At 44.4% G+C, this 27,422-nt stretch overlaps 1 protein-coding gene across 2 annotated transcripts in view; it reads left to right on the top strand.

Moving 5' to 3' along the window:
* The window catches only part of PLXNA4 (plexin A4), a 525,881-nt gene that overhangs the window by 422,451 nt on the left and 76,008 nt on the right, over positions 1-27,422 (top strand). For both annotated transcript variants that reach the window (XM_087873566.1, XM_087873567.1), the window contains exons 14-23: positions 150-267; positions 8,774-8,910; positions 12,003-12,203; positions 16,811-16,904; positions 17,794-18,033; positions 18,270-18,416; positions 19,612-19,846; positions 22,588-22,730; positions 24,344-24,612; positions 26,487-26,553. In XM_087873566.1, coding sequence (XP_087729692.1) covers positions 150-267; positions 8,774-8,910; positions 12,003-12,203; positions 16,811-16,904; positions 17,794-18,033; positions 18,270-18,416; positions 19,612-19,846; positions 22,588-22,730; positions 24,344-24,612; positions 26,487-26,553 — 1,651 coding nt within the window. The remainder of the gene's footprint in view (positions 1-149; positions 268-8,773; positions 8,911-12,002; positions 12,204-16,810; positions 16,905-17,793; positions 18,034-18,269; positions 18,417-19,611; positions 19,847-22,587; positions 22,731-24,343; positions 24,613-26,486; positions 26,554-27,422) is intronic.

Consider the following 27,422-nt stretch of genomic DNA (forward strand, 5'->3'; position numbering starts at 1 on the left):
ATTTCTGTCCTCCACAATTTTACAAACGAATCTCATTTTTCCTTGCAATCAATCCAGCTGGTAAGATGCCATGAAACTCCCTTTGGAAACTGTGAAGTAGCTCACCAAAGGAAAAACTCAGCCTTTGAACATCTCTACTTTCCTTCTAGAATTGTCTGTGAGATGGGCGAAGCAAAACTCAGCCAGCATGCTGGATACGTGGACATTTGCGTGGCTGAATGCAGACCAGAATTCATGGCGAAATCCTCCCAGTTCTATTACTTCACGGTAAGTCTGTGCTTCAGATCTGCCTGGTAGTCTTTTAAAGTAGCTGTGTCTTTTTAAAATAGCTCTGTGCTTTCAAATTAGCTGTGTCCTTTTAAAGTAGCCGTGTCCTTTTAAAGTAGCCCTGTGCTTTCAAATTAGCTGTGTCCTTTTAAAGTAGCCCTGTGCTTTCAAATTAGCTGTGTCCTTTTAAAGTAGCCGTGTCCTTTTAAAGTAGCCCTGTGCTTTCAAATTAGCTGTGTCCTTTTAAAGTAGCCCTGTGCTTTCAAATTAGCTGTGTCCTTTTAAAGTAGCTGTGTCCTTTTAAAGTAGCTCTGTGCTTTCAAATTAGCTGTGTCCTTTTAAAGTAGCTCTGTGCTTTCAAATTAGCTGTGTCCTTTTAAAGTAGCCATGTCCTTTTAAAGTAGCTCTGTGCTTTCAAATTAGCTGTGTCCTTTTAAAGTAGCCCTGTGCTTTCAAATTAGCTGTGTCCTTTTAAAGTAGCTCTGTGCTTTCAAATTAGCTGTGTCCTTTTAAAGTAGCCCTGTGCTTTTAAAATAGCCGGGTCCTATTAAAGTAGCTGGGTCCAGCTTGCCTTCAGAAATTGTGGGTGCTCCATCACTGGAGGATTTTAAGAAGAGACTGGACAGCCATTTGTCTGAAATGGTACAGGTAGTCCTCGACTTAAAACAGTTCATTTAGTGACCGTTCTTGAGTTACAACAGCATTGAAAAAAAAAAGTGACTTATGAGCACTTTCCACACTTACAACCGTTGCAGCATCCCCGTGGTCACGTGATTTACATTTGGATGCTTGACAGCTGGTTCATATTTATGACGGTCGCAGTGTCCCAGGGTCGTGCAATCCCCTTTTGCAACCTAGTGACCAGGAAAGTCAATGGGGAATCCAGATTCACTTAACAATTGTGTTACTAATTTAACAGCTGTGACAACTATGACAAGAAAAGTCGTAAAATGGGGCAAAACTCACTTAATAAATTTCTCACTTAGCAACGTCAATTTGGGGCTCAATCGTGGTTGTAAGTCAAGAACTCCCTGTATAGGGTCTTCTGCTTGAGCAGAGGGTTGGACTAGAGGACCTCCGAGGTCCCTTCCAGCTCTATTCTGATTGAGTTTCAATTGAGATTTCCTGGAATGCAGGAAAAAACACAGCTGCTTTAAAGAGCAGTACACAAGGGCAACTTTCATGATCTCCCAAGCAGATTGTTGAAATCAAATCCAAAATATTTGCAATTAAAAACTGAAGAGGTAAATTTTGGGGTAAATTTTGACTTTATTTGCCCTCTTTCCAAATCTGTTTCTTGTGTGCAAATGGCAACACAATCCTTCCTCTTCTGCGCATGTGTGTGTGTGTGTGATGGCATGCTCCTTCTGCAAAAAGAAGTTTGTGCCATGATGATGTGAGATTGTGGTCATCATTTGTGGCCAGACAGGCAATAAAATAAATAGATAGATAGATAGATAGATAGATAGATGGATGGATGGATGGATGGATGGATGGATGGATGGATAGATAGATAGATAGATAGATAGATAATCCTGTAGATACAGCTAGTCCTCGACTTAACAGCCACAATTGAGCCTGAAAGTTCCGTTGCTAAGTGAGACATTGGTTAAGTAGACTTGAGCCTCATTTTACGACCTTTCTTGCCACGTTTGTTAAGCGAATCACTGCAATTGTTAAGCAAGTCACACGGTTGTTGAGTGACTCCATCTTCCCCATGGACTTTGCTTGTTAGAAGGTCGCAAAAGGGGATCGCACGATCCCGGGGACATCATGACTATCATAAATTAGTAAGTTTGTAAAAAGGGGCAAAATTCATTGAAAAAACTGTTTTCCTTTAGTAACAGAAATTTAGGCCTCCATTGTGGTCATAGGTTGAGGACTACCTGTTGAAAACACTAGATTTAGTAGGGCATTCATTTTCCACTCCCTTCTAACACTGATGATGTTACCTAGCTGGGTGATAAAACATCTGCAAGAGAATCACCCATCTTCTCCTCTTCCTCCATTCTGCAAACTCCCACTCTCTTCTAACACTGATGATATTACCTAGTTGGGTCATGAAATGTCTATTGACACCCTGACTGTCATAAATATGAACCACCTGTCAGCGGCTGAATTTTGAATTTTTGTGAATTTTCATGAATTTTCATGAATTTTCATGAATTTTCATGAATTTTCATGAATTTTCATGAATTTTCATGAATTTTGAAACTTCACACGAATTTTCGTGTGAAAAACGATCATAAGCCAACTTTTTCAGTGCCATTGTAACCAAATGGTCACTAAATTGTGAGGACTAGAAATATGGTGAAACCTTGGCTTAAAGACGAGTGTCAAATAGAAAAAAAATGGATTTATTTTTTGTACCAGTTTTCATTCTGTTTGAGGGAAAGGCCTCCCCTTGGAAATTCCTCTTGTGTTGGAAATCTCTCAGGAGCGAAATAAGATATTTTTGCACTCGCTTCCTAATGAGGTTGGCCTCGGGGCATATTTGAATATTCTGATGTTTCACACAGTCACCTCTAAGATGTTTCGTGTTTATATTCACAAAAGAAGACATTTGGAAGAACGGTTCACAAAGTGATGGCAGAAGGCGATATCCTGCCCTTAGGAGACCGGGGAGGGTTTCTTGTTTCCCCTGAAAAGGTTTGGAGATGTCCTCCAGCTGGTTTCTCAAAAGGTAGAGGTAAAAATTTCCCACGTCTGGTTGGGGCATTGCTCATCTCTGTTTCTAGCCGAGAGAGCACGTCTTCTGTGTGGGCTGTGCAGTGGTGGGATCCTCCCAGTTTAACAACTAGTTCAGTGATCACGCGATTTGCTCATGCACATGCGTGTGTGCACAGTTTGAAAAAAAAACCCTTCACTTCCTGGTTTCTTTGGAGTAACACAGCTGATTCGCGTGGCAATCCACTCTACCGTGCGAATCAGCTGAGAAGATAAAGGTAGGAAAATAGCATAGGTGGGCAGGCGGGCCCATCTGATCGTTGGGACGAACCAGTTCGCTCCCAGCTGATAGTCGGAGATACCAGTTCACCCAAACCGATCCCAATCCCACCCCTGCTTCAGTGGCCATGTGAACAGCAAGATTATATGCCGAACGCTGTTTCCTTCTCACTAAAGTGGTACCTATTGATCTACCCACATTTGCATTTGAACAGCTAGGTGGGAAGAAGCTAGAGCAAGGAATGGGAGCTCGCCCCATCACGTGGCGCTCAGGTCTCGAACCTGGGCTGTCGGCTTTCTAGCTGACAAGCTCAGGGTCTTTAACCACTGAGTCATCGCACCCCTCCTACCCATGAAATTGGCGGGAAATTGCAGAAACATACTGAGCTCTCCTCAACTTCAGCAGAGGACGTGGTGTGACTAGGGAGACCTATATAGTCCTAAATCCTGGGGCAACATCTGAGAAGGCCCTTCCATTGTTAAGTGTTAAGACAGTTGTTAAGTGACTTTTGCCTCATTTTACGACCTTTCTTGTCACTGTTGTTAAGTGAATCACTGCAGTAGTTAAGTTAGTCACACAGTTGTTAAGTGAATCTGGCTCCCCCATTGACTTTGCTTGTCAGAAGGTCACAAGAGGCAGATCACATAACCCCGGGACCCTGCAACTGTCACAAACATGAGTCAGTCATCAAGTGTCTGGATTTTGATCATGTGACCCCAGGGGATGTTGAAACGGTCGCAACTGTGAAAATCGGCCATAAGTCACATTTTTCAGCATTGTTGTAACTTCAAAGGGTCACGAAAAAAATGGTTGTAAATTGAGGAGTCACGTGATCCCCTTTTGCAACCAAAGTCAACGGTGGAAGCCAGTTTCACTCAACAACTGCAGTGATTCGCTTAACAGCCATGGCAAGAAAGATGGTCCAATGGGGCAAAGCTCCCTTAGCAGAAGTCTCACTTAGCAATAGGAATTCGGGGCTTAATTGTGGTCATAAGTCAAGGACTACCTGTACAGAGGATTCCTCATGGCCCTGCACACACAACCTTGTGAATCTTGCTATCTAGAATTTGTTAAGGCAGCTGTGAATCATTAATAAACCACAGCAACATACCGCACACCTGTAAATGAGATGATAATAAATTTCTGTGTGTTATGATTGTAACACCTCCGGAAATTCCTAGGCCCTCTCGGGACTGGAAAGGACTAGTATTTATTTTACTTTATGTATAGCAGTTGTTCACCTGCCAATGAAAGCTGCGAGTAAACTTACAAAGAGTAAGAAATAAAGAGCGGTTTGGAGCTGGGGATCTAAAAAAAACAGGCGGCAGGAAAAAACGGGGAGGGAGGAAGAGAGGAAAACTAAAAGGAATATCAAATATTTATTCTAGGATAGTCACTTGGTAGATTTTGCTGCAGCCTTGTGCGGTTTTGTCAAGAACTGAGATGTTGTGGTTGTGGCAACATTAAAACGGAATAATATTGTATGATTTTTTTCCCCCAGTTGTGTAGCTCAGGGTACAGCTGGTCCTCGACTTATAACCCGTTCATTCAGTGACCATTTGTAGTTACAGCGTGTGCTCCATATGATTGGGATTTTTCGTGCTTACGGCCGCCGCAGCATTTCCAGGGTCACGGGATCAGAATTAACGGAATTAACTCATTTCGTGGGTCCGTGCAACTTATTGAGCTGGAAATGAGCTAACTGCGTTGGGTTCAGCTATCAGGCGAGAAAAAAAAGTTCCTTCAAATAAAAGGAATTCTGGGAGAGGAAGTCCACACATCTTAAACACTAGTCTAAAATAACACCCTCACTAAACCTGAGTTGGTATTCAGCCGGTTCGAACCGGTTCGGGCGTATTGGTAGTGGAAATCATGGGTGGACTAGGCTGTCCTATTTAGGCACGCTTTTGAGGCCGGGTGGAGGTGCGGAAGGCACGCGTGAGAGAAAAGCCATGCACAGAAGGCTGACTGCATGCACGGAAGGTGTGTGTGCGAAGCGAGCGAGCGCGCTTGGGGCGAACCGGTGATAACAAAATGTGAAACCCACCGCTGCACTAAACCCACCTTAAAATTACTCGGCAAAACAGAAGAACCAAACAATGTCGGCTGACGACCCCCAGGGGGAGGGCGTTCTCTGTGGGAGCCCCGGCCCTCTGGGATGGATTGCCCACTGAGCTCAGGACACCCCCCGACCTTCTTTCCTTCCGTCGCGAGCTGAAGACGTGGCTCTTCCGCCAATTAAACTGATCCATTTGGGGATACACTGGTTTAATTTTAAATCGTTTTTTAATTGGGTTACTGATTTTAATTTGGTATTGTATTGTGATTTGTATTGAAGTTGTCATTTTGTAAGCCGCCTTGAGTCCCTAGGGAGAAAGGCGGCATATAAATCGCAATAAATAAATAAAATAAATAAGAACAAAATAAATTGGTACATATCGGTACACAGACCAACCTTGGCAAGTTTAAGACATGTGGATTTCAACTCCCAGAAATCGCTGGCTGGGGAATTCCGGGAGTTGAAGTCCACTCATCTTAAAGTGGAGAAAAACTTGGTTTAGGGGCATCGAGAGGGCATCCAGCTGCTCCTTCATCAAACTGTCAACCTTTTCTGCCAAAGTAGTTGAAAAGAAGTGGAGGAGAAACCGGGGGGGGGGAGAGAACCCCTCATTTAAATGCAGATGGCGGCTTTTTGCGTGGGACCCAGCTGAAAAGTTTTTCTATTAAAATGTAAATGAAGGAAGAAATGGCAACTCCAGATTTCTCCAGGAAAAAAAAAACAAACGGATGAATGTCTGTCCGTTCTTCAGGATCACGGGGATGGGTTTGCCTCTTAAATAAGACAGGGGGTGTTGGGGGGAACACACGTTATCTTGATGATGGGCTGAAAGGCAAGAGAGGAAGGGAGGAGGGTGGGGTTGAAGTCTTTTCTCTCCGTCCTTATTTATATAGAATGACAGGTTGCTCCGTGGTTTGGGGTTTTTTTCAGGCAGTGGAAGCAGGAGGTGGCTTTGAGGTCGGATTGAGGATAATCTGTTCGTGTGTGTGTGAGAGAGAGACAGAGACAGAGAGAGACAGATAGACAGAGACAGAGACACAGATAAAAATCAAGCTATCCATCCATCAATCCATCCATCCATTAACAAACAAGTAGATTGTTTCAATAATAAAACAAAATGTAGCCCTTCCTTCCTTCCTCTCTCCTTCCTTCCTCCTTCCTTTTTTCCTTCATTTCATTTTCTCTTCTACTTTCTTTCTTTCCTTCCTCCCTCCCTTCCATTTTTCCATCCTTTCCTTTCCTTTCCTTTCCTTTCCTTTCCTTTCCTTTCCTTCCCTTTCCTTCCCTTCCCTTCCTTTCCTTTCCTTTTCTTCCCTTCCCTATCCTTCCCTTCCCTTCCCTTCCTTCCTTTCCTTTCCTTTCCTTTCCTTTCCTTTCCTTTCCTTTCCTTTCCTTTCCTTTTCTTCCCTATCCTTCTCTTCCCTTCCCTTCCCTTCCTTCCCTTCCCTTCCCTTCCCTTCCCTTCCTTTCCTTTCCTTTCCTTTCCTTTCCTTTCCTTTCCTTTCCTTTCCTTTCCTTTCCTTTCCTTTCCCTTCCTTTCCTTTCCTTTCCTTTCCTTATCTTCCCTTCCCTTCCCTTCCCTTTCTTTTCTTTCTTCCTCTTCCTTTCTCTTCCTCTTCCTTCCTTTCCTTGCTTGCTTGCTTGCTTGCTTCCTTCCCTCCCTTCCTCCCCTTTTAAATGCAATGCTCATTTTCATCAACTAGGAGGAACCTCCTACTGACCATTTTCTGGATCCAAGCAATCTGTTGAGCTGGAAATTATCTAATTAGGCTGGGGTCAGCAGCTGCTATCACATTCAGCGACCAGGCAAAAAAAGAGACCCTTAAAATTAAAAGTCACCCTGTCTTGCATATTGGATAACTGCAAAACTATAGAATTTAGTTCGGTGTTGTTGGGTGAATTCCGGGAAAGTCATGGATAGTTCTTTGGTGAGCCCAGTGACTAACATTTCTTTATTCATAAAATTAGTATGAATTTCATCATAAATTTTTGAAGTAAATGCCTGTCAGAGTATGGATATTCATAGCAGGGGTGGGTTCTACTTATCTTTACTACCAGTTTGCAACGGGATCACACAGATCGCTGATGACAACATCCGGGGCGGTGGGTGTGTGGCCTCCTGCCAGTTTTATTACCGGTTCTTGTGAACCGGTCCGAACCGGGGGCAACCTGTTAGGAAATGATGATTACCTAACTTGTTGGGTTGGCAATATATAAAACCTCAATATAGCTTTAAGACTGTATTGCTGTATTGCATCATACTGTGTCCTGATTGGTTAGCTCTGTAGCCAATGTCCTTAAGAGGGAGTTTGAAACATGGTTAGTTTCTCTGCTGATCTCTCTGCTGATCTTTGCTGAACCTTACAGCTTGTTACTGCTATTTGCTGTGTTTGCTACTGTTTGCAACTGTTTATTATGTATGACTACGACGACTGGTAAGAAGACTTTGTTATTGGAATATCCCTGGACTATTGTTTTACTATCTACTGCTTTATCTGTGTATAACCTGGACTGTTTATTGGACTGTGCCTTATTACTATTTCCTAAAAGTAAACACAACTCAGTGTATCTGTGCGTCGGCTGTGATTATTCGTAACTGCTCTCAGTCGCTTTCATGTGCGCACCCTTGCTACTCTAGGGTTGCTCTGCGAATTCCTTAACACAACCCACCACTGATTTATAGACTGGAATAGGCAAAGGTCGGCCAATGGGGACTGTTTGGATAGACATGGTAACAGGACAGCCAATGGGGACTGTTTGGAAACTGAAACATAGTATGGGGCCATAAGAGACAGTTTGGAGCCTGGGTGTGGCTTAGACTTGCTGAAGTGTATATAAGAGTTGGTTCGGGCTCTTTAATGGGAGCCTCTGTACAATGTATTAGCCTCTGTATCTCTCTACTCTATAATGACTTGCTTCTATGAATATTGCTTCTGTGGTCCTGATATTGTATGCTGAATTCTGCTGTATGGGATTGTATATAAAGAAGTTTCTTATGTAGATGAATCCTGCAGAACTATTTAATTGTGTCCGATTGTGTGTGCTGCAACAAACTCTGATAGGACCAGTGGGTGGGTTGCTACCAGTTTGCCCCGGATCGGGCGAATCAGTAGTGGTAGCGGCGGGAGGCTCCTCCCACCTTCCCGGATGTCTCTGCGCATGTGCAGAAGTTTCTGCACATACAGAAGTGTGCACGTGCACTTGCATGTATACAAGTGCACATGCACCCATGAGTGAACCAGTAGTGACGGGATTTGAATCCCACTACTGGATAGTACCCATCTTACTTCAAGATAACTCTAAACAGGTATCTAATACACAATCCAGTGTTATTTTTTTTAAAAAAAGCTTTCCAAGGATGCTAACTCAGATCGGTCGTCTCTCGAATGAACAACCTCTGGTCTTTTATTTTCATCAGGCCCTGCTGTCACCCTTTCAGGGTATTGCTATTCCATTCAATTTCACTTTCTTTTTCCCTTTCCTTTTTTTTTTTTTTTTAGATGCTGTCTCTTTCTGACCTCAGGCCAAAGCAAGGACCAATATCGGGTGGTACCCAAGTCACGATCACGGGCAAAAACCTGAACGCGGGAAGCAACGTTTCCGTAATGTTTGGAGAATATCCTTGTCTTTTCCACCGGTAAGTTTCTCTGAGTTTTGCTTGCTTGAGGGAAAGAGTGAGAACGATATAGGTAGTTCTCGACCATTCTTTTAGTGACCCTTTGAGTGGACAATGACACTGAGAAAAGTGACTTATGACCAGTCTTCACACTTATGATCCCACAGTCTTCTTCTTCTTCTTCTTCTTCTTCTTCTTCTTCTTCTTCTTCTTCTTCTTCTTCTTCTTCTTCTTCTTCTTCTTCTTCTTCTTCTTCTTCTTCTTCTTCTCCTCCTCCTCCTCCTCCTCCTCCTCCTCCTCCTCCTCCTCCTCCCCCTCCCCCTCCTCCTCCTTACAACCCCATAATCCCTTGCGGGGTGAAGTCTGAGCAACTGAATGAAGCTGAGTGATTACTGGCCAGATGCCCTTCCTGTTGCCAATGTGGAGTTTTGTTCAGCAGAGATATTCTCATTGTCTCCAGAGAGAAATATCTGCCTCTATCTAGGATTGAACTCACAGCCTCCTGATTGTGTGGTGAGAGCTCCAGCGCAGCACACTATTTGCTATCCCACAGTCATGTGATCAAAATTCAGATGCTTGGCAATGGCTCCTATTTATGACAGTTGCAATGTCCCAAGGTCACGTGATCCCCTTTTGCAACCTTCTGACAAGCAACGGGGAAGCCAGATTCACTTAACCGTTAATAACTTTGCAACTGCAGTGATTTGTTTAACAACGGTGGCAAGAAAGGTCATAAAGTGGGGCAAAGCTCCCTTCACAACTGTCTCGCTTAACAACAGACATGTTGGGCTCAGTTTTGGTTGTTAAATCGAGGACTGCCTGTAAAAGTAGGAATTTTGGAGCTCAAGAATTGCAGAGCAGAACTGCAAAGAAGGTGTCTCTTTCTAGGCCAGCTTCCTTGTCCAGCTTAGTTATCTGAATTAATTAATTAACTGTCAAATTTAAATATGGATCATCTCACGCACAAAAATACCTTTACAAGGTAGCAGAATTCAGGAATCCGGGAGCACCATTTCCAAATAACGCATTGGGGCCAGCCGGAGGTGGCATTTGCCGGTTCTCTGAACTACTCAAAATTTCCGCTACCGGTTCTCCAGAACCTGTCAGAACCTGCTGGATTTCACCCCTGCTGGGGGTGTGTACAGCCATCAGAACTCTGGAGCTGGGTCATAAGCAGCTTTGGGGGTCTGTTGTCATTTTGGACTGCTCGAGTGGTGCGGTGGCCTAGAGGTAGAGCTCTCACCTCACAATCAGGAGGCTGTGAGTTCGATCCTAGGTAGAGGCAGCTATTTCTCTCTCTGGGCACAATGAGAATATATCTGCTGAAAAAAACTCCGCATTGGCAACAGGAAAGGCATCCGGCCAGTAAACACTCATCTCCATTCAGATGCCCAGATTCCACCACCCCGCAAGGGATTATGGGGTCATTAAAAGAAGATGATGATTAAGCGACTGGTCATGGAATGAATTAACCCCGGACATACGAAGGATCCCCAACCTCCGTGCCTTCCGTCGTGCAATGAAGACCCTGTTATTCCAGCAAGCCACTCTAATGGGATAAATGATTTTAATTTGGTTTTAATGGGGTTTTAAAATTGGTTTTAAAATGAGAGCTTTAAATTCGGCCCATGATTTAATTATTTTAATCTGCTCTTAAATTCTATTTTTGTACATTGTTTTTATTATGGCTGTTCACCGCCCTGAGTCCTTCGGGAGAAGGGCGGTATATAAATTAAATTAAATAAATAATAAATAAATAAATTAAGCGAGGACTCTCTGTATTGCCACTTTGTGCATCCGATGAAGCCAGTGCAGCTCCCAAAAGCTTAAGCATTTTATTTTTTTTTTAATGTTAATGGGGGGGGGGGAAATACTAGCAGACTCCCTATTTTTGCTATTTCTATTTTGCAGATGTCATCTGCAAAAAAAAAACCCAAGGAAGATGTTCAGAGAAGCTCCATTAAAATATCCCCTGGGTCACCTACATTATTGACATTTGGAGGAAGCCTTCGCTGGGGGCCATGTGGGAGGGAGCATCCACAGGGGGTTGTCAAAATCTGTAGGAAGGCCAGTGTGACATTGCAACACCTGCCATCTTGCAGATTGTGTGGCTCGCGGACTGCAGGCAGTTCTGCTTGTCTCCTGGATTTGTATTCTCCCTGGCTTAAATGACCCCAGAAGTCCCACCTGCATCAAATGTGAGGCTGGGCAGAGCCTCCGTGGATGCGTTTGCTTGAGTCTCTTTTTGAAAGTTATTGAGGCCACTTGGAGGTGTGTCCTCTGGGTTCACCTGAATAGTGCAAATGGGTGTGGAAGCTTCTTGGAATTGCTGAAAGGACCGGAGACAGGAGGTGTTGCATCCCTCCTCCTCTGTTGAGGGAGGGCTGTTCAGTCTTAACGTAGATGGCCTCTTTGACCCCCCCCCACCTTTCAAACCACTGGGCTTCTCTGCAGTGGTGGGATTCAAAATTTTTTACTACTGGTTCTGTGGGCGTGGCCAGGTGGGGTGACAGGCAGCACTCGGCTTCCTGCACCCCCCGTGTGAAGAAAAACAGGCTGTGGGGGGGATGCACCGCCCCCGCCCCCCATTTTTGGCCTAGGAGGTCTCCCTGAAGCCTCCTGGGAGTGAAAACGGTGCCGCCCCCTGCCCCCCATTTTGGGCCTAGGAGGCCTCCCTGCACTTACCTGGGAGCCAAAATGGGACACGTATGGACTCCTGGAAGGGGTGGGGCAGGAAGGGGTGGGGCCAGCCAGCAATTTAACTACCGGTTCACCCGAACCGGCCTGAACCGGCTGAATCCCACCACTGCCTCTCTGTCCAGAATGTGGACTTTGCTGTCTTCAAAAGAGGGCATAGATCGACCTCCAAGTGACCTCAATGACTCTCAAAGAGAGTACTAATGACCAGATGACTGTAAGGAATATAAATCCTTCCATTCGCCACCATTCAGTCAGAACTGAAGAAGCAAAATGTCTTCAAGGAAAAACTAAGAGAGTCCAGTTGCCTTTTGAAAAAGCACCTTTGGTACAACCATGACTTGAGTGACTGAGAATCTCCACAGACTTTCCAGCATTTTCTAAAGCCGGTTTACCTTCTTTCCTTTCCCTGACAGGAGGACGGCCGAATACATTATTTGCAACACCACAGCTTTTGGAAACGTCTTGGAGAAGAACATGGTGGACGTAACCGTGAAGGTAGACAAGGCCACGCTGCGGAAGGAGCTAGAGAAAGCTAAAATGCACAAGGAGCTCAAGTTTAAATACGTGGAGGATCCAACCATTTTGAGAATCGAACCCGAGTGGAGCATTGTCAGGTAACGAGGACATGAGGAAGGATGGTCCTTAAAGGGGCCCTGTCTCACGGTGGGGGGCGATTGAGAAATATTTCAAGAAAAGAAGGTAGGGAAAGGTGAAGGTTGACTCAGCCTTCCATCCTTCCGAGGTGGGTAAAATGAGGACCCAGATTGTTGGGGGCAATATGCTATTTAGTATACTGTCTTTGGTGTAAGCCGCCCAGAGTCCTCGGAGAGTGGGCGGCATAGAAATATGACAAACAAACAAACAAACAAGGTGAAGGAAGCTAACCAGGTTGTGAGTGTGTGTTTATCCCATTTATTCCAGATCATAGCAATAGACTTACATACCGCTTTACAATGCTTTACAGCCCTCTCTAAGCGATTTACAGAGTCAGTCTATGGCCCCCAACAATTTGGGCCCACATTTTACCCACCTCAGAAGAATGGAAGGCTGAGTCAACCTTAAGATCATCATGAATTCCAGACGAAAGCTTTTCACCCCAATGACATTAGTTTCATTTGTTAGGAATGGTGGCCCAGAGGAAGGCCCTCTCCGAAGCCAAAGTCAGCCCCTTGCTTAGGGTTTCTCAACTTTGGTGACTTTAAGACGGGTGGACTTCAACTCTCAGAATTCCCCAGCCAGCACCTTCTTTCCATCACCTCCTTCTCGTCCACTTCCACCTCCTCTTTCACCTCCTTTCTTCTTTTCTTTCACCTCCTTTCTCCTTTTCTTCCATCTCTTCCATCTCCTTCTCCTTCACTCCTTCTCCTCCTTCCCATCCCCCTCCACCTCCTTCTTCTCCTTCTCCTTTCTCCTCCTTTCTTTCTCTTCTATTTCTCCTCCTCTTCCTTCTCCTCCATCTCCCTCATCTCCTTCTCCACTTCTAGCTCCTCCTTTACCTCCTTCACCTCCTTTTCCTCCTTCTCCTTCACCTCCTTCTCCTTTTCGGTCTTCTCCTTCTCCTTCTCTTCCTCCTCCTCCATATTGTCCATTTGGTCTTCACAATTTTCATGGCAACGTTTTCAGAAACACCTCTTTCTTAGCGGTTGAGAGAGAAGGACTGGTGCATTATCACTCAACTGGTTTCGGGCTTAAGCCAGGACCAGAACTCACGACCTCCCAGTTTCTAGCCTTGTTGCTTTCACTAGTTCACCAAACTCTTTTAATTCCAAGTTAGTAGATTCACACCAGCGCTGGGTTTCACATTTCGTTACCACCAGTTCGCCGGGCGCGCATGCCAGTGGTGGGTTGCTCCCGGTTCAGTCCGGTTCTACAGAACCGATAGTAAAATCGGCAAGAGGCTCTACCCACCTGCGACGACATCATCATGGGTGATCTGCGCGCGTGCTCCCGCTGCGAACCGGTAGTAAAGGTAAGTGGAACCCATCCCTGGCGCATCCGCCTGGCCTTCCACGCATGCGCCCGGCCTCAAAAACATACCTAAATAGGACGGCATAGAGCCGGGTTGGCCCACCTGTGATTTCCGCTACCGGTTCGAGCGAACTAGTCTGAACCAGCTGAATCCCACCTCTGATTCACACACCAGCCAGTGACAGGAACTTCAACATAAAAGAGCCTTGGTAGTACAGTGGTCTAAAGCACCCTGTTATTAAGACCAGCTGCCTGCAATTACTGCAGGTTCGAATCTCGCCAGGCTCAAGGTCGACTCAGCCTTCCATCCTTTCAAAGGTAGGTGAAATGAGGACCCAGTTTGTAGGGGCAATAAGCTGACTTTGTATAAATATACAAAAGGATGAAGGCTATTGCTTAGCGCATTGTAAGCCGCCCTGAGTCTCCGGAGAAGGGCGGCATATAAATCAAATTGAAAAAAAAAAAAAACATATCTGCCCAGTTCTAGGAAGTTGGAATAGAAACTCACCCTGTCCTCAGAGGACACATGAACCGAAAAGTATTTTTTCTCCCCACCGCCCCCAATCCATGATATTTTTACAGGTGCTGATTCCCCAGGTCTGTTCGGTCTCATTATTGTATTAATTTGCATTTAAAAAGGGCTTCCAGTTTTTTTATAGGCAGATTTGATCCAATTTGGTTTCAAAGTACACATTTTAAAACAGCGTCTTGAGAGGGTTTGAGTTGAGGTGTGAAATTCCAAGAAGAGATATGTTCCAGCCCTTGCATGCATTAGATTTAAAAAAAAAAACGTACAAGGAGCATTCTGTAAGTAGAAACAGCTTTTAAAAACTGCATACATTAGGAAAATGTGCATAAAAATGCAGATGACTTGAGAGAGGGGGGTGTTTAAAGAAATAGTGCAAAATGAGACAGGATTGAGTGAAGGTAAGATGAGGAGAAAAATAAGAGATGGAGATAAACTGAAATTCACACATTTTTCTACGCCTAATTATATCTCAGAGTTAAAAAAGAAAAATCTTCATTCCCCCTAGTTTAACAGATTTGAGGGATACATTTATTTCAAAAAAAAAAAATCTATCTAAAGGAGCTTTCAGCTGTTAAGAGGACAGATTGTGGTGATTATAGCAGAATAAATTCAAGTCTGTAGTCTATTTATGTTTTTTTCAGTTAAAAAAAAAACAAGAGTATTTTTTTTCCTTAGAGAGCAATTGCTCTTGAAAGACAGGATTGCTCCGAATTTTCCAATTTGGTAAAAGTCTTCCAGCTTTCAGCAAACTCATTGCTGCATTTATTTTTCCATCAATTAAAAGTTTTGCAGACTTCAGCAAACCCCAAACATCCTTTTATTATCATGGTCTCTTCTTTATCGGGGGAGCTCTAACTAGTTTCACTTTTTTTAGCTGTTCTTTTTAGCAACATCCTGACTTTACAGGTAGTCCTTGAGTTATGACCAAAGTGGAGCCCAAAATTTCTGTCGTCAAGTGAGACATTTCTTAAGTGCGTTCGGCCCCATTTTACAACCTTTTTTTGCCTCAGACGTTAAGTGAATCACTTCAGGGGATGTTAGTTAACCTGGTTGTTAAGTGAATCTGGCTTCCCCATTGATTTTACTCATCGGAAGAAGCTAGAATAGAATAACAGAGTTGGAAGGGACCTTGGAGGTCTTCTAGTCCAACCCCCTGCTTAGGCAGGAGACCCTACACCACTTCAGACAAATGGTTATCCAACATCTTCTTAAAAACTTCCAAGATCACACAACCCCAAGGCACAGCAACTGTCGTACATACATGCCAGTTGCCAAGCGTCCAAATTTTGATCATGTGACATTACTGCAATGGTTCTAAGAGTGAAAAACGGTCGCAAGTCACTTTTTTCAGGGCTGTTATAACTTTGAATGGTCGCTGAATGAATGGTTGTAATTCGAGGACTTACTTGTATTGGGCTGCATCATTTCTTACCAAGAAATTCAATCATCCCATTAAAATTCAAGAGCATTAACTTTCCTCTAAACGAGTGTTTTCCAGCTTTGTCAGTTTTAGAATAGATGGACTTCAACTCCCAGACTCCACAGCCAGCTGGGGAATTCTGGGAGTTGAAGTCCACCCATCTTAAAGTTGTTGAGGTGGAGAAACACTGCTCTAAACAAACATTCATAGCTGGGGATTCAGCAGTTTGAATCCCTAGTGCCGCGTAACGGGGGGAGCTCCCGTGACTTGTCCCAGCTTCTGCCAACCTAGCAGTTCAAAAGCAGGTAAAAAATGCAAGTAGAAAAAATAGGGACCACTTTGATGGGAAGGGAACAACATTCCGTGTGCTTTTGGCATTTAGTCATGCCGGCCACATGACCACGGAGACGTCTTCGGACAGCGCTAGCTTTTCAGCTTTGAAACGGAGATGAGCACCGCCCCCTAGACTCAGGAAAGACTAGCACATATGTGCGAGGGGAACCCAACCAGTCAACGTATGTGATCTACTTTCAGTGCAGTGTACACTCATAGGTCAAACTGAGAATGAATGAATGAATGAACGAATGAATGGATGAGTCAGTCAGTCAGTCAGTCAATCAAGTCAACGACCAATCAATCAACAAATCTATGAATGAATGGCTGACTGAACCAATGAATCTTTGAATGACTCAGTCGTCAATCAAGCAGTCAATGAATCTATGAATGAATGACTGAATGAATCTATGAATCTATGCATGAATCTATGAATGACTGAATGAACAATCCATGAATCCATGAATGAATAATCAATCAGTGAATCTATGAATCAATCAATCAAGCCAATCAGCGAATCAGTCAATGAATCTATGAATGAATAATCAATGACCCTGAATGAATCAATCATGTCAATCAATCAATCAATCTATAAATGAATGACTGAATGACGATGAATCTATGCATGAATCTATGAATGAAGGAATGAATCAACAGTACCATTAGTGTTTGGAAGTTATTGAATTAACTCTACTTGAGGAAACCAATGGATGAGGCTTAGAATAGACTGATTTTCGGTGGCTGTTCAAAATTTCATTTTTTATTTTGTCTCATTGAAAGACACAGATGGATTCACCCTCTGAATTTGACATTGCTAGCTTCACCTTGAGAAACATCCACGGAGGTGGGTTGCAAGGTTCCTGCTAATTTTGCCTTTTTTCTTCTTCTTCTTCTTCTTCTTCTTCTTCTTCTTCTTCTTCTTCTTCTTCTTCTTCTTCTTCTTCTTCTTCTTCTTCTTATTTATCCATCAGTGGAAATACACCTGTTACAGTTTGGGGCACCAACCTGGATCTCATCCAGAACCCTCAGATCCGGGCCAAGTACGGTGGGAAAGAACACATCAATGTGAGTTGATTTAGTTGAAAAATAGGATACTCAAAGGCCGAACGTGGGAAACGTAGGAGGTTGATTGTCCCCCATCCCCTCGAATGAGATCAGCGCTATCTCTGTTATCCTTCCGGAAGTCCCTCAAGACATATGGAAACTTATCAAGGGAAGATCTAACCTAGATTCCCCTAATAGTGAGAATGGCTTGTCTCCCACACTGGAGGTCTTCAAGAACAGCCATTCATCCAGAATATTATAGAGTCTCCTACTTGAGCAGAGGAGGGGGTGGACTAGAAGACCTCCAAGGTCCTTTTGCAGCCTTGCTATCCTGTTAAGACCTGGTCATGTCACCAGGCCTGAGAATCTCAGAGAGCCATGGATATTCCTAGATGGTTCCATTGTAGGTGATCTTTGACACTGTCTCTGTGTTGTTTGAATTCTGACTTACTCCAAAGAAGACCAGGTCTTCACTTATAGCCCAAAGTCTGTAGAGATTCTCAGTCATCATCCAGGTCCTGGTTGTCCCAAAGGTGCTTTTTTCAGGAGGCAACTGGACTTTCTGTTTGTTTTTTTTGAAGACGTTTCGCTTCTCATCCAAGAAGCTTCTTCTGCTCTGGCTGGATGGTGGGGAATGGAAGGATTGATATTCCTTGCAGACAGCTGGTCATTTGCATCCTTTTAAGAGGGTCGTTGAGGCGACTTGAGGGGTTTATCTGTGTCCTCTGGGTGTCCCTGTGTCCTTAAGCTTCCTTCTGAATATTTGTGCCGATCTGGGAATGGATTCCCCCCCTCTTTGCAGTGCCTGTTGTAGACACGGGTGCAAATGCATTCCTCTTTTCTAACGTTGGATGACAGGAAGAACGGGATTGCTCCTCAACCTTCCTTTCTTCCTTGCTCTCCGTTTCAGGTCTGCGAAGTTCAGAACGAGACGGAAATGGTCTGCCAGGCTCCGGCATTGATGGTGGAGCCTAGTAACACGTCTGATTTGGCCGAACGACCGGATGAATTCGGCTTTGTCTTGGACAACGTCTTCTCCTTGCTGATCCTCAACAAGACCAACTTCACCTACTATCCAAACCCTGTCTTTGAGGCCTTCAGTCCCCCCGGGATTTTGGAACTGAAACCTGGAACCCCTCTGATCTTGAAGGTATGGGGGCAAATATGATGCAATGCAGGTAGACCTCGGCTTACAACCACTGATAAGCAAGGCAGTTGTTAAGCGGTCGTGCCCCATTTTACGATCTTTTTTGGTTGTTAAGCAAAACACTGCAGTTGCAAGGTGGTCGTTAAGCGAATGGATCAATTGGTTTATTATTGTTTAATTGGTTAAATTTATATGCTGCCAATCATCACCATCCGCCCATGTGATTTCTCTTGGTCTAGGGGAAGAATTTAACCCCACCGGTGGCGGGAGGAAACGCTAAGCTGAATTACACCGTGCTGATTGGGGAGAAACCCTGCGTGGTTACGGTCTCCGATGTCCAGCTGTTGTGCGAATCCCCAAATCTTACAGGACGGCATAAAGTCACGGTAAGGAATACTGGCGGCGTGTCGCGGGACAAAAGGCGATTTACTTATCTGGAAAAGAAAAAAAAAATCAATCATGCCTTGAAACCTGGAGAGCGATGTCCTCATGCAAAGAGAACAAATCAACAAATCCTCTCTTTTTTTTTTTTTGCATAATTTATTGCTCTTCACTTATTCCTGTGTGGCTAGTAAAGGGAAGAGCCTCACTTTTAATATCAGCTTTAAAAGCCTTAATATTTTAGCTCCTCAAATTTCAACTGGGAGGCTCCTGTGTTCTTTCCATCACCCCTTGAATCATGAGATCTAGTGACTTTGTCTTTCCAAAGAAGTAGAGAATGCGAGGAGTAGGTCTTGAGCTTAGCAAGTGAGATTAGTGCGGTGTTTCTCAAACTTGGTCCCTTTAAGAGGTGTGGATGTCATCTCCTGGGATTCCCCAGCCAGCATGATCTATGAGGACTAGTGTCTTCGTCTTTCTCAATTTTTATTTTATTCAGAAGATTAAACTGCAAAGTCCCAAAGAAAAAAATTAGCAGAGCATGGACCTTGAGGACTAGTAACTTTGTCTTTTCACAAGGAGAAAAGAATGTAGAGGTGGGACTTGAGTTTAGCAAGTGAGACTAGTGCAGTGTTTCTCAAACTTGACGCCTTTAAGAGACGTGGACTTCAACTCCCAGGATTCCCCAGCCAGCATGAACCATGAGGACTAGTGTCTTCGTCTTTCTCAATTTTTATTTTATTCAGAAGATTAAACTGCAAAGTCCCAAGGAAAAAAAATTAGCAGAGACCAAACAAAACTCAACAACAACAACAAAAAAAAATGTGAATTAAAAAGAGCAAAAGAGAAAAGCACTTTTTCGTCTAGGGTTTGTGTGTGTGTGTGTGTGTGTGTGTGTGTGTGTGTGTGTGTGTGTGTGTGATTTCATCTTTCACGAGGAAAAGACCATGAGGTCTAGTGACTTCATCTTTCACCAGGAGAAGTAAATGCTAGAAGTGGATCTTGAGCTTAGAAAGTTAGATTACTGCAGTCTTTCTCATCAATCTTGGCCCCTTTAAGAGGCATGGGACTTCAACTCCCAGGATTCCCCAGCCAGCACGGATCATGAGATCGAGTGATTTGCTGGCTTGGGAATTCTGGGAGTTGAAGTCCCACGCCTCTTAAAGGGGCCAAAGTTGACTTAGTCCCTCGCTCTCTTCACAGGCTCGTGTTGGAGGCATGGAGTTCTCTCCGGGCATGGTCAACATCTCCTCCGACAGCCCGCTCAGCCTGCCTGCCATCGTCGGCATCGCCGTGGCCGGCGGCTTGCTCATCATCTTCATCGTGGCCGTCCTGATCGCCTACAAGCGGAAGTCTCGGGAAAGTGATCTCACGCTGAAGAGGCTGCAGATGCAGATGGACAATCTGGAATCCAGGGTGGCTTTGGAGTGCAAGGAAGGTACTACAAGCCAAAAGGATTACCGAGCAGGGGTGAAATGCTCCCGGTTCGGACCGGATCGCCCGATCCGGCAGCGATGGCGGCGGGTGATTCGGAGAACCGGTAGGAAAAATTCCTGCCCCCCGCCCATGCCCAGCTGAGCCGCGAGATCATCAGAGGCTTTTTTAAAAAACTTTTAAAAGCATTTTTTCTACAACCTCTTCGGCCGAAAAAATGCTTTTAAACATAAAAAAGCCTCTGACGATCAGGCAACTCAGCTGGGATCGTCAGAGGCTTTTAAAAGCATTTTTTCTTGGTTGTAGAAAAAATGCTTTTAAAAGTTAAAATAAAAAAAAAAAGTTGGCCACACCCACCCAGTTACATTAACCCCCACCAAGCCACGCCCACAGAACCGGTAGTAACAAATTTTACATTTCACCACTGTTACCAAGGCTTTTGGACGAATTGCTGACGGCCCTGCGAGGTAGTCCAGATAGGAAGCACACCTAGTTGAACTAATTCTACTCTATTGTAAGGTGACGTTAACGGAATCTTGCAAGTCTGAAAGGATATTTTCTTCCCCCTCCGCCTGTATAGCTTAAGATACTAGAGAGGGTCCCTTCTAAGATATTCAGCACACCGTTTTCCTTCCTTCATCTCCCTCTTACAGGTAGTCCTTGACTGACAACAGCTCACTTAGTGACCATTCAAAGTTACAATGAGAAAAGGAACTTAATGACCCCTTCTCACACTTATGACCATTGCAGTATCCCCATGGTCACCTGATGAAAATTCAGATGCTTGACAACTGACTCGTATTTATGATGGTTGCAGTGTCCCGGGGTCATGTGATCCCGTTTTGTGACCTTCTGACAAGCAAAGTGAATGGAGAAGCCAAATTCACTTAACAACCATCTTACTAATTTAATAACTGCAGTGATTCACTTAGCAACTGTGGCAAGAAAGGTCGTGAAATGGGCCAAAATTCACTTAACGACTATCTCACTTTAGCAACTTTAGTCCTCATCCATTTTAAAAGGTCATCCCCCTATACAATTGCTCATTTGCATGTTGTCCTTGACTTACAACTGGTTGCTTAGCAACTGGTCGAAGTTACAACAGACCTTGAAAAAGGTATTCATGAATCAGATTGTGTTGTGGTCCGCCGGCAGCCTGCGGAGCTAGCAGCAGAGCCGGTCAGTGAAGAGGCTGAGGAGGAACATGGGCCAGTCCTGGAGTCTGGGGAAGGCTCGGACGAGGGCTCTGCGTCAGAGGCAGAGACGGGGCCAGGGCCATCGGGGAGTTATGTGCTGACTCCAGAGCCTCCAGAGTCAGACATCAGAGAAGCAGAGGAACAGGGGGAGCCTGTTCCCAGTGTGCGCATGCGCAGAGCTGCCAGAAGGCAAGAACAGTTAAGACAAAAGGGGCGACTCGGAAGTAAGGCTTGGAGATATTGGCCCCTCCCATAAGACATAAAGGAGGAGCAAAGGCACATGAGCCTTTGCAGGAAGCAACTTTGTTTGTTCTGGTCAGTTTAATTTCTGAAGCTCCATTTTGACTCTGTGCTCCGTGTGGCCTTGCAAAGCTAATTGCCAATTAGGTCTCTGGCAGCATTTCAAGGGAGATAAAGGTGGGTGCTTATTAGTCTTATCCCGAAGGACTGTGGCAGACTTCTGTCGGACTCTTTACAAACTATTTGTGACTCATTACGGGCTGTGAATGAACATAATTCATAGCTATTGAAATAAACCTTACCCTCCCATGGTCACATGACTGCATTTGGCGCTTGGCAACCAGCCCGCATCCCATCATCATGTGACTACAAGTTACAATATTTTTGCCCAAAAAACAGCATTTACCTTCAGTTCCTGCAAAAAATCAACCATAGTGAATATTAGCTTTGCTGAACAACTGCCTCATTCGCTAAATGGCCACCCCGTTCTGACAAGCAAAGTCAATGGGGAAGCCAGATTCGCTTAATGACTGCAGGATTCATTTAACAACTGCGATGACTTGCTTAGCAACTGTGGCAAAAAAAAAAAAGGTTGTAAAATGAGGCAAAAACTGACTAAATAACCGCCTTGCTTAGCAATGGAGATTTTGAGCTCAGTTGTGTGCGTAAATTGAGGACTACCTGTATTGGTGGAAGGAATTTGTCTCTTACCATGGCATCGTATCCATCCCACGTCATCTCTATCATTAAGTACCTTATGATTCTTGATGAAAGTATCTTTTCTTTTTATGTACACTGAGAGCGTATGCACCAAGACAAATTGTGTGTCTAATCACACTTGGCCAATAAAGAATTCTGTTCTGTTCTGTTCTGTTCTGTTCTGTTCTACTCTACTCTACTCTACTCTACTCTACTCTACTCTACTCTACTCTACTCTACTCTACTTTATTCCTTCCTTCCTGAGAGCATATGCACCAAGACAAATTCCTTGTGTGTCCAATCACACTTGGCCAATAAAAAATTCTATTCTATTCTATCCCAAAAGTTATAAATTATAATTCCTGGGTCAAATATTCGTGTTTGTTTCTTAATACCATCTCTTGTCAATTGTTGTTTAATTAAATATGGGAAATTCAGTCTCCAGAATAAGCCTATCATCCAACTGCAAATAGAAGTAGTTGCCATTTAGGTGCAATAAATCCATCCAGTCTTTGTCGAAGAAATTTGTCAAGGTCTACCTGTATTCTGCCTTGAATGGTTCATTCTTCCTTTTTTAAAAAAAACTCCGCTCCCTTCCCCCCAATCACAGCTTTTGCAGAACTCCAGACGGATATCCATGAGCTGACAAGTGACTTGGATGGGGCAGGAATACCGTTTCTGGATTACCGGACGTATACCATGAGGGTCCTTTTCCCTGGCATTGAAGATCATCCAGTACTAAGAGATCTGGAGGTAAGAATTTGGGATGGAAAAGAAAGTGATGCATGGAAGGCCTTAAAAAACCAACCAGCCAACCAATTAACTTACCAACCAAACAACTAACTAGAAAGGTTGGTAGATAAATAGATTTGTTTGGTTGATCTTTCACATTGACGTAAAAAAATATACTTATCCCATAGAACAGAATAACAGAGTTGGAAGGAACCTTGGAGGTCTTCTAGTCCAACCCCCTGCCCAGGCAGGAAACCCTACACCACTTCGGACAAATGGTTATCCAACCTCTTCTTAAAAACTTCCAATGTTGGAGCATTTACAACTTCTGGTGGCAAGCTGTTCCACTGATTAATTGTTCCAACTGTCAGGAAATTTCTCCTTAGTTCTAGGTTGCTTCTGTCCTTGATTAGTTTCCATCCATTGTTTCTTGTCCTGCCTTCAGGGGCTTTGGAGAAGAGGTTGACCGCATGTTTTCTAGTGGACAACCGCTTAAATATGAGACAGCAGGGTGTTGCAGCTGCCAAAAAAACTAATGCAATCCTAGGCTGCATCAAGAGAGGGATAATAGCAAGGTCACATGAAGTGATAGTACAAGAAAAACCAAATGCACAAGTACAGTATAGGTGGTACCTTGCACAATTGTAGTAACTGTGAGAGGGATCTTGGAGTCCTAGTGGACAACCCATTTAAATATGAGCCAGCAGCTGCCAATAAAGCCAACACAGTTCTGGGCTGCATAAACAGAGGGTTAGAATCAAGATCACGTGAAGTGTTAATACCACTTTGTAATTCCTTGGTAAGGCCACACTTGGAATCCTGCATCCAGTTTTGGTTGCCACGATGTAAAAAATATGTGGGGACTCTAGAAAGAGTGCAGAGAAGAGCAACAAAGAGGATTAGGGGACTGGAGGCTAAAACATACGAAGAACGGTTGCAGGAACTGGGAATATCTAGTTTAATGAAAAGAAGGACCAGGGGAGGCATGATAGCAGTCTTCCAATATCTCAGGGGCTTCCACAAAGAAGAGGGAGTCAAGCTAGTCAAGCTACCAAGAGCCTTGGTGGCGCAGCAGACTAAAGTGCTGTTAAGTAGCACCAGCTGCCTGCAATTACTGCAAGTTCAAATCTCACCAGGCTCAAGGTTGACTCAGCCTTGGTAGGTAAAATGAGGACCCGGATTGTGGGGGCCATAAGCTGACTTTGTATAAAAAGAACACCGCTTAGGGGAGGCCGAAAGCCCTACTAAGCAGGTATATACAAAAGTATGAAGGCTATTGCTTAACGCATTGTAAGCCGCCCTGAGTCTCCGGAGAAAGTGCGGCATATAAATCGAACCAATGAATAAATAAATAGTCTCCAAAGCATCCAAGGGCAGGACAAGGAGTGATGGGTGGAAACTAATGAAGGAGAGAAGCCACCTAGAACTAAGGAGAAATTTCCTGACAGTGAGAAGAATTAACCAGCGGAACAACTTGCCTCCAGAAGTTGTGGATGCTCCAACACTGGAGGTTTTTAAGAAGACTCATTTGTCTGGAATGATATACAGTCTCCTGCTTGATCAGGGGGTTGGTCTAGAAGACCTCCAAGATCCCTTCCGACTCTATTATTCTGGGTCCTTTCTGTTTTGGACAGGTTCCTGGTTACCGGCAAGACCGGGTGGAGAAAGGTCTCAAGTTTTTCGCCCAGCTCATCAACAACAAGGCCTTCCTTCTCTCCTTCATCCGCACCCTGGAGTCTCAACGCAGCTTCTCCATGAGAGACCGTGGCAATGTGGCCTCCCTCATTATGACTGTGCTGCAGAGCAAGCTAGAATATGCCACCGATGTCCTCAAGCAGCTCCTGGCCGACCTGATTGACAAGAACCTGGAGAGCAAAAACCACCCCAAGTTATTGCTTCGGAGGTAAGCCTGGCAGAGGGTCCCACTTCCCAGGGTTGGGTAGTCTTTCTGCAGCCCAGAGTCATCGTGGATGGTTCGGGAAAATAGCAGAATCCTGGATGAAAAATTCGAGGGCAGGACCAACATCTGAACTGACTGCCCTGATCATTGAAGCATAAATTCAAATCAAATTACTGAAAGGACGGTGTTAAGGATATTGTTGTTGTGTTACCAACCAGCAGAGTGTAGAGCACAGAGAAACGTTGCTGGGAGCAATGAATAAGAGATGTGCAAACTGGTTTATCAAAAGTTTACTTTATAGTAGAAAAACAGTTTCATAGTCTTTAAACAAATTCCAAGTCTTCGCCAGTTAAATCAGTCCAGTAGTTACAGATATCTTCTTACCAAACAAACATTAGTTGGTTAGAATAACAAACTCACTCTGGTTCACAAACCACGATGGTAGCAGATCCATCCATCGATGATAGCAGATAGCAACTCCTCACTATGGCAGCTTATCATATCAGCTCCATACACAATGGCAGCATATCATAGCAGCAACTGAACACGTTACAATACCTTGCTTAAATACTCTCACAACCAGTCATTACCTAATTACAGCATGACTCAGCATTACAATAAATCAACAAGAAAACTTTTAAAGTCACACAATACATATTCATATTAAAGTCACAGAACACATATATTGCCTGGACTACTTGTTGTCAAACCATATCCCAACAGACCGCATGCCTTGAAAAAGCTATTTCAATAGAAGAGAAGAGAGCTTTGTAGCTTAGAATTGAACGCTGGGGTCCTTGCTTAGTGCCCTCTGAGCTGGGTGGTTTTTTTGTAGAAGTTTCATGACCCAACTAGGGAACATCGTCATTGCTAGAGGGGAATTGGGGTTTGCGGACAGGAGGAGGAGGAGGAGGAGGAGGAGGAGGAGGTCCTTGGTGCTCTCTGATCTTGGCTGCTTTCTTGCAGAATGTTAAATGACCATGTTGGGTAACATCATCACTGCTAGAAGGGAGGGGGTTTGTTTTCTGTTTATATACACTTGGCCTTTAAACCAGGGGTCCCCAACCTCTGGGCCGTGAAAATGGCCAGCGAGCATGCATGCGCGCACGAGCCTCCTTACTTACGCAAGCTGGGGGGCAAGCACCTCCGCGCACGCTCCATTTGCATGAATAAGACTCCAAGGAGTATAAATCCTTCAGTCAGAACTGAAGAAGCTTCTTGGTTGAGAAGTGAAACGTCTTCAAGGAAAAACCAAGAAAGTCCAGTCAGGTTTCGAGGTCGTCTCAAATAAATTGCATTTCAAACAAAGTCTTTGAAGAAAACTCCCATTTATTAAGCACGACATTCTAAATGCGACTCCATCATAGCCAACACTGACTTCCAGACCCAAAAACCCTCCCTTTCCGTTCCCCACTCCCCTGCACTCATTGGCCATCTTCCAAGTCACTCTACCCCTAATCTACTGCTCCAGCTCAAAGGAATTTCCCCCCTCCCATCCCATCTCCTAGGGGATATTATCTCCAGGGAAAATAAGTAGGTGAAAAGTCAAATGTCCCTTTCCAGACGCCTCCGTTTCTCCTTCTTATGTCAGCACTAGAGTAAATGCAGCTTGACGTGCTGACATCTATATTGTGTGGGCTTCTGAGAATAGCTCTTTTGGTAGCATGCAAATAGGAGGAATCGATCGATCGACCGATCCCTCGATCACCCAGGGAAGATAACAGGAGGAAAATATTAGCAATTTAGCGTACTTTCCTTACCAGTTTGCAAATGTGAGCTTGCATGCCCGAGCTCACTTCGCTCGCACGCAGCCCCGTCCATGCTGAATACCACCTCTGAATTTCCCCCCTCCCCTCTCTCATTCCGTTTCGTTCTAGGACCGAATCTGTGGCGGAGAAGATGCTTACCAACTGGTTCACCTTCCTTCTTTATAAATTCCTCAAGGTAAGGAGTGATGCTACTCTCTTTATTTCTTCAGAGGCGGAATCTAACTAGAGGCGGTGGGAACTGTCCTTCTCTGATTTGCATTTATTTATTTATTTGTCCAATTTATATGCCACCCTTCTCCGTAGACTCAGGGCGGCTTACAATGCATTATAGCAATAGCCTGCATACTTTTATGTATATACCTGCTTATTAGGGCTTTTGGCCCCCCTTTCTATACAAAGTCGGCTTATTGCCCCCACAATCCGGGTCCTCAATTTACCTACCTCGAAAGGATGGAAGGCTGAGTCAACCTTGAGCCTGGTGAGATTAGAACTCGCACTAATTGCAGGCAGCTGGCAGCTAAGTGCTAACACTTAACAGCACTTAATCCACTGTACCACCGAGGCTCATTACATGTTGGTTGTTTAGTACAACTGGGTTTTTTTTTTCAGCTTTAGGACCTCTAAGGCAATTGGCTGGGGAATTCTGGGAACTGAAGTCCACCTACCTTCCTAAAATTTGGGAAACCTTGTTTAATGGTGTTTGATTTAGCAGGCGCATTGTTTTAGACTTTCAGGCTTTCATTTCCAGTTTGGTCTAATCTAGTGTGTTGCTGGCTGAGGAATTCTAGTTCCTCAGGGGGATTCTGGGAGTTGAGATCCATTTATCTTGAAGTTGCCAAGGTTGACGTAGTGCTGGAAGCAACAGGCTAGAAACCGGGAGACAGTGAGTTCTAGTCACATCATAGGCATGAAAGCCAACTGGGTGACTTGTGGCCCATCGCCAGGAGATGGAGGATTATAGTTCCGCCTTAGGCATGAAAGTTGGCTGGGTGACTTTGGACCAATCACCAGGAGACGGTGAGTTCTAGTCCCGCCTTAGGCATG

This window comes from Pantherophis guttatus, chromosome 7 (assembly GCF_059756535.1).
Source record: "Pantherophis guttatus breed Tessera chromosome 7, ASM5975653v1, whole genome shotgun sequence".
Taxonomy (NCBI): domain Eukaryota; kingdom Metazoa; phylum Chordata; class Lepidosauria; order Squamata; family Colubridae; genus Pantherophis; species Pantherophis guttatus.